The 12,636-nt window shown below is 49.2% G+C and overlaps 1 protein-coding gene across 1 annotated transcript; it reads left to right on the top strand.

Annotated features, from left to right (window-relative positions):
- The first annotated feature begins 1,984 nt into the window (after positions 1 to 1,984).
- Positions 1,985 to 12,056, top strand: PIGR (polymeric immunoglobulin receptor). The gene is made up of 10 exons (XM_008154172.3): positions 1,985 to 2,027; positions 2,873 to 3,214; positions 4,528 to 5,181; positions 6,447 to 6,785; positions 7,518 to 7,841; positions 8,737 to 8,935; positions 9,338 to 9,459; positions 10,085 to 10,216; positions 10,581 to 10,639; positions 11,679 to 12,056. Exons 1-10 carry the CDS (start codon positions 1,985 to 1,987, stop codon positions 11,772 to 11,774), a joined length of 2,310 nt encoding a protein of 769 aa, XP_008152394.2. The 3' UTR covers positions 11,775 to 12,056.
- Positions 12,057 to 12,636: the final 580 nt, after the last annotated feature.

The raw sequence follows: 12,636 nt of genomic DNA on the forward strand, positions 1-12,636 counted from the left end.
CTTGCTGGGAAATTCCCCCAAGGAAAAGAAATAACCAAGATAAACAGCTCTATTGCCTTTGGCTCAGGCTAGTGAAGGGAGTCGCTGGAGGGGAGGGGGGAGCATCGAGGGCTGGGCAGTAAGGGGAGCCTGGGAGAGCCGTCCTGACTCCCTACTGCTTTGAACTTCCTTATGTTTGGGGGGAGGGGGGTTATTATTGCCCAGGCTCAGTTAATATGCTTCTCTCCTTCAACACTCTTGCTTTCAAGTTCATTCGAAAGTTTAAAGCCTGCCAGAGTCTGTGGGAAAGCGGGGATTCCCCTCTCCTCCCCGGGGCTGCAGCTTGTGCTCTGAAAACAGCTGTGGTCAGACTGGGCCCTAGGACCCTCACCTCTCCCCAGCTCTGGGGCTGTGCCCACAGACTCGACAAGGTCCCCGGGCACTGCACCCTCTGAGTGGCCTTGTCTGGGATTCTCCGTCACTTCCATCTGCCCAGCCAGGGGTCCTCAAACTTTTTAAACAGGGGGCCAGTTCACTGTCCCTCAGACCGGACTATAGTTTAAAAAAAACTATGAACAAATTCCTATGCACACTGCACATATCTTATTTTGAAGTAAAAAAACAAAACGGCAAAAACACCCGCATGTGGCCCGCGGGCCGTAGTTTGAGGACGCCTGACCCAGGCGCTCCAGGCAGGATAGCAAGAACCAAGTCTCTGGGAAATCGTGGGCGTATCGTTCAGCAGCTCAAGCTCTTGATTTTCTTATGCACAAGATGGCTATAATTCTATCTGTTTTGTCTTATTTAAAAGGAAGTTAAGAAGCTTCAGAGAAATAGTGTAAAGGACAGTGCTTTAGAGCAATGAGGGCTCTAAAATAATAGGAATAAGGCCCTAGTCGGCTTGGCTCAGTGGATATAGTGTTGGCCCTCGAACTGACGGGTCCCAGGTTAGATTCTGGTCAAGGGCACATACCTCGATTTCAGGTTCCCCGGCCCTGGTCAGGAGGCAATCAATCCATGTGTTTCTCTCACATCAATGGGTCTCTCTGTCTCTCCCTCTCCCTTCCACTCTCTCTAAAAATCAATGGAAAAATATCTTTGGGTGAGGATTAACCAAAAATAAATAAATAAATAAAATAACAGGAGTAAGCACACGGGATAAGCACACTGCTGTATTTGAGGTGTAATTATGGTGCAGTGGGAGAGGTTAAGAGCTTGGATGTGAGAGTTCAGCAAAGCTGAGTTCAAATCTCGCCCACATTACCCACCCACACGCTTGATCCTTGTGTGACCTTGAGAAAAGCACTTAATCTTTAAGCTTTCATTTCTTCCAATGTGAAATGTGGATAAGAATTCCTACCTCATAAGGGCTGATATCAAGTTTCAATGAGACAATACACCTACATTATTTCACACAGTGCCCGGAACATGTAAGAAAAACAACTGATGGTGGTTATGCCTATCATTGTTACATTTGAAACTTTAATCCTGACGAGGCTTTCTCAATGGGTCTTGGTTTACTCATATGAACGCACCTTAAAATATGACAGCCCCCCTCCACCTCCCAGGATGGCAGCTGAGACAGAGAGATGGGCCCACATGTTGGTAGTAAGCAACCATCCAGCGAGGCGTTTCTGAGATCTTACAGATCATGCGCAGGACTATGCCTCCCAGGCAGAAATACAGAAGAAATGGCACTTGTGTCCTGTCCCAAAGAAACTTGCAGATGAGTGGAGGAGATAAAAATATACATGATAACTTTTGAGGGACAAAAAGTACTGTGAGGTGACAAGACTTTGAGTTCTAATGAGAAAGGGGGAGCCATTCATTCTTTCAATAGGATTTATGTTCATTACTGGAGATACAACACCAAACTGGTGTTACAGGAACTCTAAGGTTATGTAGACTTGGAAGGTATAAGAGCTTCATCCCCTCATGCCATTGTCTTTCAGCATCCAAGCAAGAAATTGGCCTGGGCCCCACAGCCCAGAGGGAGCCACCAACGATGACGCTCTTCTTCCTCGCCTGTCTGCTGGCTGTCCTCCCAGGTGCGTCTGCCAGGTCCCGGCACACTCCCTGCAGGATCCAGTTCCCTGGGGACACTGAGATCAGGCCCATCCCCAGGGAGGCCCCTCTCAAAAAGCATACTCCCTCAAGAAGGGATCACACAGGTGAAGGGGAAAGTCCACATCTGAAAATAGATTGTGGATCAGGAACAGAAATGGAAGTTTCTCATTTCAAGGCCAGGGGTCTGCTCTTCACTGGGAATTATAAAAAAGACCTAGACCTTGAACCAAACATCTCTATGAGATGAATGGGGTTTGGGGGAAAAATGACTTATCCTTCCTGGCTTTCAATATTTTTATCTAGAAAAAAAAAAATCTAGAATGTATGTTTAGGAAAACAAGGAAATAACAGACAGTAAATGCAAAAGTGTAGCACCCTACAAAAGTGTGTTATTTAATAACCAAAGGAAATCTATAATAATGAAAGCATAATATGCTAATTAGACCGATGTCCTTCTGGATGAAGCCAGAGCTGCAAGGGAAGCCTGGGTCCCGGATGCCAGAGGGAAGCTGGTGCCGGCAGCCAGGGGAAGGAAGGCCTACTCTTGCACAAATTTCGTGCATCGGGCCTCTAGTCTTTAAATAAGTTTACGTTCCATTGTCCTTTGGGTGATTGTCATTAATAAATTAGAATTAGAATTTAATAATGATTAATCACTTCTTTTACCCAACAGCAGCAATTGCCTACCTGTAGTACAGGCAAAATAATCCACAAAAGGCCCATGTGTTGGGTGGAAATGTCATCTCCTCCAGGTGGGCTACCGGCATTCTTTCAGCAGGTTTTACCTCCCACGGCCTCAGAAAGCCTCTGTTCTCTGTCCCCACAGTGGTCTCCATGAAGAGTCCCATCTTCGGTCCCCAGGAGGTGACCAAAGTGGAAGGCAGCTCAGTGTCCATCAAATGCTTCTACCCAGCCACCTCTGTCAACCGGCATTCCAGGAAGTACTGGTGCAAGCAGGGAGCCAGGGGCCGTTGCACTACCCTCATCTCGGACACCTACTTCTCCAAGGACTATGCGGGCAGAGCCAACATCACCGATTTCCCAGAGAGTAACATGTTTGTGGTAGACATTGGCCATCTCACCCAGAATGACTCTGGGCGCTACAAGTGTGGTTTAGGCATTATTAACCAAGGCCTGTTCTTTGATGTGAACCTGGAGGTCATCCCAGGTGAGGATCCTTGGGTTTCTGTGGAAAGTGAGAGGGAATCATCTCAGGTGCAATGGGAGGGCTGGAGGAAGAATGTGATGAGTGGGAAAGGTAGCCTAGTATGAGGTGGGGAAGGCGGCGGGTCCTCCTCCCTCTGGAGGCAAGGACCTTTGATAACAAAACATGAGACTGAGACAGATGGCACCTATCTGGGGGTGGCAGATGGACTTTTCTAGATCTTCGGAGCCTATTACATTTTAGGGTTTTAATGAGGCCCTAGCTTCCAAGAGCATTAGGAGAACAACTCTAGTGTTTGGTGAGGTGGGACAGGAGGTCTATGAGCTGAGCGATGTAGAAAAGGCAGGGAGAGATGTACAGGGATCCTTAAATTCCTGCTACTAGTGCACCCTTTAGATCAAGACCTCAGGTCACCAGAAGGCTTCTTTGAAAATGCATTTTTTATCCAGGACCCATTAGTCCATCAACACTTTCAGCATAAATTATATGGCCAGTTCTTTTCCAAAAATCAGAGATCTGAAGTGACGGGCCTTTGAACAAGCCTGTTCTAATTGAGAAAATAAAAAAATAAATAAAGATTTTTGTGACAAGGTTTCAATGACAAGGGCATTTTAGATAATAAAGGGAAATTAAAATAGTAAGGTCTTAAGGAAGGAAATTTGGAGGGATTCCCAGAGATATGTTTTTCTGTTTAGGGATGTGCTTAGTATTATCTGTGGACCCAATAAAGAGTTAATCCAGGTGGTCATAGAGATTCATAAAATCAGAGTCTTCAGAGCTAAGGAGACCTTAGAGTGTACCCTATGTAGGACATCCAGGAGAACATTGGAGACGATGCGGATGCAGCCTCTGGTTAAACACTATAAATGGCAGAAACTCATTACTTCACAAAGAAGTGCATTCCGTGTTTAGACTGTGGTACATTTTAGAAACTCTCTCGCAATACACTGAAGTCCACCCCCTTGTACTGGCATTCATTCTGCTCATTTTAATGCACATTAATTTGGACACCAACTGTGTAGAGGCATCATGCTAGGTCCTGCATGGGAGTCGAACCTGTGTAAAGCATCTGCCCTTGAGGGACTTCCAGTCTGTGGGGAACATAATTAACTAAACACAAGACTGGATGTATGTGATACAGATGTAAGTATAAGGAGAACACAAGATGGAAAGATTAATGCCAGCTTGGTGGTGGGGGGGCGGGGCGGGCTTCATGGAGGAAACAGCAGTAAAGGTGACAGGCACACCCAGACTTTCACTGGGAACACCAAGTAGAAAATGCAGTCACAACTCACCTCCTGCTCCTCATCCTGCAGGTCCTGGGCTCCATAATGGTATTGAATTCTATATAGCAGACCTGGGCAGCACAGTGACCATCACCTGCCCTTTCACATCTGAGAATTCTGTACAGAGGAAGTCTGTGTGCAAGAATATAGGTGGGCAGTGTGTCCTAGTCATCGACACCAATGGGTATGTGAACCCCGAGTACATCAACAGAGCTTCCATCATTATTCAGGACACCAGCCAACTGTGGTTCAGCTTCATCATCAAAGGACTCAAGCTCAGCGATGCCGGGAAGTATGTCTGCCAGGCTGGGGATGGTTCTAGAAGTGACAAAAGGAATGTTGACCTCAAAGTGCTGAAGCCTGAGCCTGAGCTACTTTATGGAGACCTGAGGGGCTCAGTGACCTTTGACTGTGCCGTGGACCGTGAGAAGAAAGATCTGCCCAAATTTCTGTGCCGGGTGAGCCAAGATAAAGCCTGTGAAGTGGTCATCAACACCCTGGGGAAGAGGGCTCAGGCCTTTGAGGGAAGGATCCTGATTATTCTCAAGGACCAGGGCTTCTTCAGTGTGCATATTACTGGCCTGAGGAAAGAGGATGCAGGGAGCTACTTGTGTGGAGCCGACTCTGATGGGGAGCCTCAGGAAGGCTTTCCCATGCAGGCTTGGCAACTCTTCGTCAATGAAGGTGAGACTTGAGAGGGGGAGAGGGAAGAGGTGAGGCAGGTGAGACTAGAGAGGGGGAGAGGGAAGAGATCTGGAAGGTGAGAGCCTAGCTCACTCCCGGTGAGTCTATCCAGTATTCATCTGTCAGTCAAAAATGTCTGCTCACGGACAAGCCCTGAACTGGATGCTATGTGGGCAGCTGTACAGGACAGCTAGGAAACAGCCTCTGCCTTGTGTTATCCTTTAGTTCTTCTCTGTCATCATTTTGATGGCTGTCCCTGGTTAATAGAAATGAGGACAGTGAAGCTCCTGATTGAAGCAAGACTTGTAGATTGTCTGGGCTTCAGAGAGCCACAGTGAGGATGCAACATGGCTTCCCAGGACTTTCAGGGCCATCTGTCCCTTCTCCCTGACCCTTAGCAGGTGGTTCCTCATGCCTTACACTCAGATGATAGAATCAGTGGCTTGTCTTGATCTCAAAACTTTCCCAGGAAGGCAATACCCTGCCTCTAAATTTTCCTCTCCAAGATCTCTTAGGATTAATTGTTATTTAGCAAGATCTGGCTTACTAAGCTCTACTTTGGTGAGCCATCAATGTGATGAAATGCTTAAATCCCTGCTCCTTCTCACCCCAGAGCACTCTGCATGGAGTTACCCTCATAAGGAACAACAAACTAGTACTTTACTGCCCTTGTGCCTTTTAAGGGGCTCACATTCCCTGGGCATCATTTCTCTGTCCCTCGTGGGGTCCTTACCACATTCCTCATCCACTCCAGTTACCCAGGATCTCACTGAACCTCAGCATGAACTTCTTGGAGAAGGGCTGTCCTTCTCTTTGGGAGGGCCCTTGGGGTCCTCAACAATTAAACTTACCTGTGCTACAGAGTTTGTATTTTAAATCACACTGTTCTAAATATAGTTTCTTAATTTGGAGAAAATGCATCAGGCTATTTTTGTGGGACAAGCTAATAAAAAGACAAAAATGTCTATAGAGGAAGATTTTGTAAGAAGGTAAAGAGAGGAGCTGATAGTTTCTCTTTAAATTCCTTCCAGTCTCTGCTCAGAATAAGGTGGGGCAAGGAGCAAGATGTCCTGACTAGCGATGAAGATTACAGGGGTCTGGTTGAGCAGCTCCAGCTCCAGGCTCTGTGACATTAGGAAAGTCTTTCTCACTTTCTGGGGTGGGTGAGGTCATTAATATAACCTTAGTCCCCACCCTGGCTGAGACCAGGGAAGAGCCTGCTTGGACCATGTTACCATTCTTCCATGCCATCTCTGTCCTTCTAGAGACGACGATGCCACGTAGTGTCTCTGTGATGAAAGGTGTGGTAGGAGGCTCTGTGGCCATGCTCTGCCCCTACCACCCTAAGGATAAGAATAGCTGGAAGTACTGGTGTCGCTGGAATGAGCAAAACAGTGGCTGCCCACAGCTGGTGAACAGTGAGGGGCTGGTTAGGGAGCAGAGCAAACCCTACGAGGGCAGGCTCGCCCTGTACGAAGAGCCAGGCAATGGCACCTACACGGTCATACTCAACCAGCTCACCACCAAGGATGCTGGCTTCTACTGGTGTCTGACCTCTGGTGATACTCGCTGGTGGTTCACAGTGGAGCTCAAGATTGTGGAAGGTAAGCCCTGGTCGGGTGGCTCAATTGATTGGAGCATCAGCCCATGCACCAAACGGTGGTGGGTTCAATTCCTGGTCAGGGCACATACCCACATTGCCAGTTCAACCTCTGATTGGGACATAGTTAGGAGGCAACCTATCCATGTTTTTCTTTTCTCTCCCTGGTTCTCTCTCTAAAAAATCAATAGGAAGACATATCCTTGAGTGAGGATTAAAAAAAAAAGAGCTGAACTGGGCAAGAGGGAAGGGAGGCAGCCCAGGACTCCTCCAATCAGCAACATCATCACCCCCTACCACTCTTCTTCTTCTTCACCCACCTCCATGCTGGTGGGACAGACCTCAGGAGAGAGCCCGCTGTGGAGAGGTCATGCTTTCATACCTGCAGCAAGCACCCTTCCCAGCACTTGGCCTTCACTCCAGACTACCACACATAGCTCTTCCTATCTGAAGTGACCCTGGCCTTTGTATTGAGTCCAGAAAAGAAGAACAAGGAAAGCCAACTGAAGCCAGTGTGCAAGGTTCTCTGTTCTGTGATAGACTGATCGATTCCTGGTGGTCACTCCTAAAAATGATTACCTGGGTGCATAATTACATTTCTTACAATGCTATTCTTTATAATGCTGTCCAAAAAGGAAATGAGCTGTGGATCAAGGTCCCCACCACAGCCATTTCCCTGCAGCAGCATCACTGGTGCCAACTTCTATGCCTATTTCTCCCTCCCTTCCTGCTCCAGGAGAGCCAAACCTCAAGGCACCTGAGAAAGCCATTGCTTGGCTGGGAGAGACCCTCAAGGTGCCCTGCCACTCGCCATGCAAGTTCTTCTCCTACGAGAAATACTGGTGCAAGTGGAGCAACAAAAGTTGCAAGGTCCTGCCCAGCCAAGACGAGGCCTCCAGGCAGGCCTCTGTGAACTGCGACCAGAACAACCAGATCACCTCCCTGATCCTGAACCCAGCCACCAAGGCGGATGAGGGCTGGTACTGGTGTGGGGTGAAGGATGGGCCCCGATTCGGAGACACCGTGGCTGTCTACGTGGAGGTGAAGGAGAAGGCAAAGGGTGAGTCTTCAAGGCCAAGGCCTGCTTTCCCCTGGTCCCCAGAGAAAGGCTCCTGCCGCGTGGGGGCCCAGGTTTGCCTCCAAGAGGCTGGGATAGGAGAAGTTTAGCCCCCACATAGTCTCAGCCCTCCAAAAAGGGCATCCCAAATAAACTCATAAACCAAGAAAAAAATAGCAGGCCTGCCATTTAACCTCAGCTTCAAGACAAATCCCATAGTTGCCCTGTTGGGCCATTTGAAAACCTTTCTATATGTAGAGATCTTCCTTTTCATGTAGAAATTTCCAAGTCATATGCAATACACTCTGCCAAAGCCCGGTCTCTATAGACAGCAAGATGCCTTCTCCTGCAAGGTCTGACAAAGAAAGTTAAGGCAACCTCTTCTAGTAAGCTTGCCTTTTACCCTCTTTCATAAATGTCACCTGAAATGTTTTATCCCTAATGCAGGTATTTTTAGTCCCTCTAGAAATGCAATTGTCTGGGGCCTACTGTTCTGCCTCACTGAGGAACCAAGCTCCATGCTCCCACCAGGGGGCAGCACTATCGCACCCAGCCCTACAGTCAGGAGGCCTTGGGCAGGGTTTTAAAGCTGTGAAAAATCTCCTTGTCCTCAAATGATGGGTGGGTCAGCCCTTATGCACAGTTGGATCTATGATACGGAGCCTTGTAGATGAGAATAAAGAATAAATTTGGTGTTAATGAGGCAGAGGTCATTTGTGACAAACAAGAGACCATCACTCCTCTCTGTCTAATGTCATCCTGGTCCCTACCCTAACAGCTTTGAAATCTCACTCTGACCCTGTGAGTCACAATAAAGTCCCACTCCTCAGACTCCCTAGCCTCAGAAGTGAAAACGTAGAGAAAGAGCCACAATTCAGCCCCACTCTGCTCTCTCCAGCATCCCAAGATGTCAGCCAAGTGAACGCGGCAGCTCCTGGCAAGGAGGTGATAGAGCCACCTGTCAAGGTGATAGAGCCACGTATCAAGGAGATCGAGAACAAAGTCGCTCGAGATCCCAGCCTTTTTGCAGAGGACAAACTAGTGAAGGATAATGGAGACCCAGAGGATAGGAGCAAAGCATCTGGAGACGCTGGCAGGTGAGGAAGGATTGGGGGCTCCCCACTCAGAGGGCATCTCAGAGGACAGGGACCTGAGGCTGGGCCCCCAGGTCTGAGCAGGAGAGCCTGTCCGCTTCCTGATCGTGGGGCAGCCCTCACTGCCACTGTGGTGCTTGGGAGAGGCTGTTGGCGCTCTCAGCCCTTCCCCAGGAGCTGGGGCAGTGTTTACCATCCAGGTCAATTTCCCAGGCCTGGGATGCAGAGAAGGCCCAGCCCTTGCCTTTGCCATGTCTGGGAAGGTTTCTGAGCAAAATGGAGCTAGATGGTTCTATCAGGAGGAGGGACTGGATCAACCTGAGAGGAAGAACTAGCCAAAGCCAGCACAACGTGGGACCCCCAGGTCTCCTTTTCCATGACTAACGCACTCAATCTCTCTTCCAGCTCTGCGGGACAAGGAGGAAGCTCCACAGTGCTGGTCTCCACGCTGGTGCCCCTGGCCCTGGTGCTAGCACTGGGGGCCATGGCGGTGGCGGTGGTTAGAGCCCGGCATAGGAGGAACGTTGGTGAGCCCCGGGATGCTCCCTGCCCCCCACCTCCAACCCTTTGCGGGGCAGGGTGGAGGGGGGGCTGCCATGTTCTCTGCTCTTTCATAAACTCAAGAAAAGGTTCTGGGAAAGCAGGGTGGGGAAAGATAAACCCGCAGGTGCCCCAAACTTACATGAAGTGCTGCTGTCCAAATGCTGTCTCTGGAAGGCCACCCCGATGGTTCAGGTCCAAGTTCAGAGGCAGAGCTGCTAAAGAGGACAGCAGGGTGCTGGGCACCTGCACTTCCAACCTAATTTGAGAACTGATTAGATGTGTGACTTTGGGTGTCCCATTTCACACCTCACGGTTCAGGACAGGGATCATCATACCACCTCAAAGGGCTGATGAGAGCACAACACGAGGTGCTGTGCACGGAAAGGTCTCAGAGTGACAAACAGACCAGGGATTAGTGAGTCTTGATTATTCATGAACAGAGACTGGGAGGGGACTCAGAACACTTCCAGTCTGCTTTGGGTCATAGAGATGAGCAGCCAGAGACCCTGCTCCCCCCGCATCCAGCTGTCCTGGGGGGCTCCCTCTGAGAGAAGCAGCACGTCCTGCTCTCAGCCCCATCCCTACACCAGCTCCTCTTTCCCCGGACAGATCGCGTTTCAATTGGAAGCTACAGGACAGACTTCAGCATGACAGACTTGGAGAACTCCAGGGATTTTGGAGCCAATGACAACATGGGAGCCTCTACGATCACTCAGGAGACATCTCTCGGAGGAGAAGATGGTACGTCCCTCACTCGAGAGGATGCCTGACCCCTGGGAGAACAAGAATTAGAGCTGACTCTGCCCGGCCAGTGTGGTTCAGTGGTTGAGCATAGACCCATGCACCAGGAAGTCGCTGGTTTGATTCCCGGTCAGGGCATATACTTGGTGGCAGGCTCAGTCCCCAGTGTGGGGAGTGCAAGAGACAGCCAATCAATGATTCTCTCTTACCATTCATGTTTCTACCTCTCTCTCCCTCTCCCTTTCTATCTCTCTAAAAATCAATGAAAACATTTTTTTTGTTTTTTTAAGAATTAGAGCTGACTCTGTGTGGGGTGGGAATGGGAGGTTAGTGAGGGTTAATTCACCCCCTTCTCTTCACACAGAGTTCGGGGCCACCACCGAGGACACTGTGGAGACTGAAGAGCCCAAGAAGGCCAAGAGGGTAAGGGAGAGGAGGGGGAAGGAGGCCTCCTTTGGGTGACAAAGAAATACAGCATGAGGGACTACAGTTAGACATTAGGAAAAACTATCTCAAAGCCGGGCTGTGTCAGAGCAGGGAAGGTGGGATAAGCAGTGTTCAGAAGAAATGTCTGAGGCTGAGATGCATTTTACTGGTGTGGCACTGGGCAGAGATAGGAGATGGACTCTGTTTATAGGCTGAAAACACGCAGGAGGGAGGGAGGCTGGGGAGGAGGAAGGCAACTGCATGAAGTTTGGCCCTAGGGTGGGAAGGTCAAATATCAAACGTTGGTGATCAGGCAGGTGCTCCTCCTGGGCTGGGGGCCCATGGACTTCATGTCATCCACCATCCCTTGAGAGTTTGCTCATGACAGGCCTTTTGCCTGGGCCTGGAAGACATTTGAGGCTGGTGGGCAATTCGATAGTCACTAGATGTCCCTCCCCACCCCAACCAAGTGCTACTTCACTTGAAATCCTATCAGAGGTGACTCCCGCCTTTGGGTCACTATTACCCTCCCCTCAGCCTCCCTATCCCAAGGTGATAGCATTTATCAGGTCTACTGTCCCTCACAGAAGCCAACCCCAGCATTTGGAACAATTAGGGGAACAAGTTAGTTCTGGAGACAGCCCTCCCCTCCAGTCTTGTGTTGTGTCCCTGGGCTAGTGGAGGAAGCCTGAACCACTCAACCAATGTAACTGATGCCAGCCTAGACCCCCTGCCCTCATGAACTGTGTGGGCAGAGCTTCCGGGGACAGACCCAGGCAGCAGAGGGTTCCACTCCATGTGTCGGAAGGAGGTAGTGAGACCAGAGGGAGATATTTTTAGATGCTGTGACTTTCCGTTTCTCTAGATTAGCCCTTGTTGGTAAGCATGGGGGCTGGCATAAGAACAGGGAGTCAACACAGGCTTGGGTTGCTGGGGCCAGGATTATGAATTCAGGATATTTAGTGTATCCTCTCCTTCCAACCCCACTCGCTGAGCGAATGCTCCAAACACTGACTCCTCTCTCGTTCCCCTTCAGTCCTCCAAGGAGGAAGCTGACATGGCCCACACTACCTTCCTGCTCCAGGCCAACAACATGTCGACCAACGTCCAAGATGGCCCCAGCGAAGCCTAGGCCAAGCGCCCTGCCTCCTCCTTCCAACCTTGACAATCACCTTCAGAATCATGTTGATCCTTAGGGCCCTCAGCTCTGGGGGGCTCGCTGCCTGCATGCAACCCCACCTAGGCTTTCCCTACCTAGTCCCTCTTCAGTGGCATCCATTCCTGGCTTCATTGATCCTGTTGGGGGTGAGGTGATGTGAGGAGTCCCTGCCTGAGGGAACTTCTTTCTAATGAGACAACTAAGGTGTGGAAGGAGAACAGAATTTTTAGAAAGGCCTCCTCAAAAAAAAAAAAAAAAAAAAAAAGAGCTCAGGATGAGTGGGAGGTAATTTTAGAAAGGAGGGCCATTCAGGGCTTCTCTGTACCCTTATTATGGGATGTCAATGGGATTCTCCTCTTCACTCCATCCCGCCATCTCTTATCCCCTTTTTCCCATCCATCCTCTTTTCTTCTTTCCTTCATTGAAAATACATATATGAACTCTGGCCAGGTAGCTCAGTTGGTTAGAGCATCATCCTGATACAACAAGATTGCAGGTTCCATCCCTGGACAGAACACATATAGGATGCAACCAATGAATGCATAAATAAGTGGAACAATAAATCCATCTCTCTCTCTCTCTCTCTCTCTCTCTCTCTCTCTCTCTCTCTCTCTCTCAAATCAATCAATAAATAAAAATGAAAAAAAAAACAAAAACAAAACACACACATATATGTTAATCCTCACCAGAACCCAGGCATCTAGCGGAATGAACAGGGATGCTGCACACCCAGCCTGCAGCCTTTGTGTAAACATCACTGAGTCCTTGGAGGCCACAGCTCCTCTCGGTGTATTGTACTCACTTCGACCTGAAATCCTCATCAGGTATACTCACC

This window comes from Eptesicus fuscus, chromosome 22 (genome assembly GCF_027574615.1).
Source record: "Eptesicus fuscus isolate TK198812 chromosome 22, DD_ASM_mEF_20220401, whole genome shotgun sequence".
NCBI classification, from domain to species: Eukaryota; Metazoa; Chordata; class Mammalia; order Chiroptera; family Vespertilionidae; genus Eptesicus; species Eptesicus fuscus.

What these genes read in the sequence shown, in the direction of transcription:
- PIGR (XM_008154172.3), top strand. Translation starts at nt 1,985, where the DNA reads ATGACGCTCTTCTTCCTCGCCTGTCTGCTGGCTGTCCTCCCAG. An exon ending in CCGGCATAGGAGGAACGTTG is followed by an intron (nt 9,460 to 10,084) that starts GTGAGCCCCGGG and finishes TTCCCCGGACAG; the next exon opens with ATCGCGTTTCAATTGGAAGC. An exon ending in ATCTCTCGGAGGAGAAGATG is followed by an intron (nt 10,217 to 10,580) that starts GTACGTCCCTCA and finishes CTCTTCACACAG; the next exon opens with AGTTCGGGGCCACCACCGAG.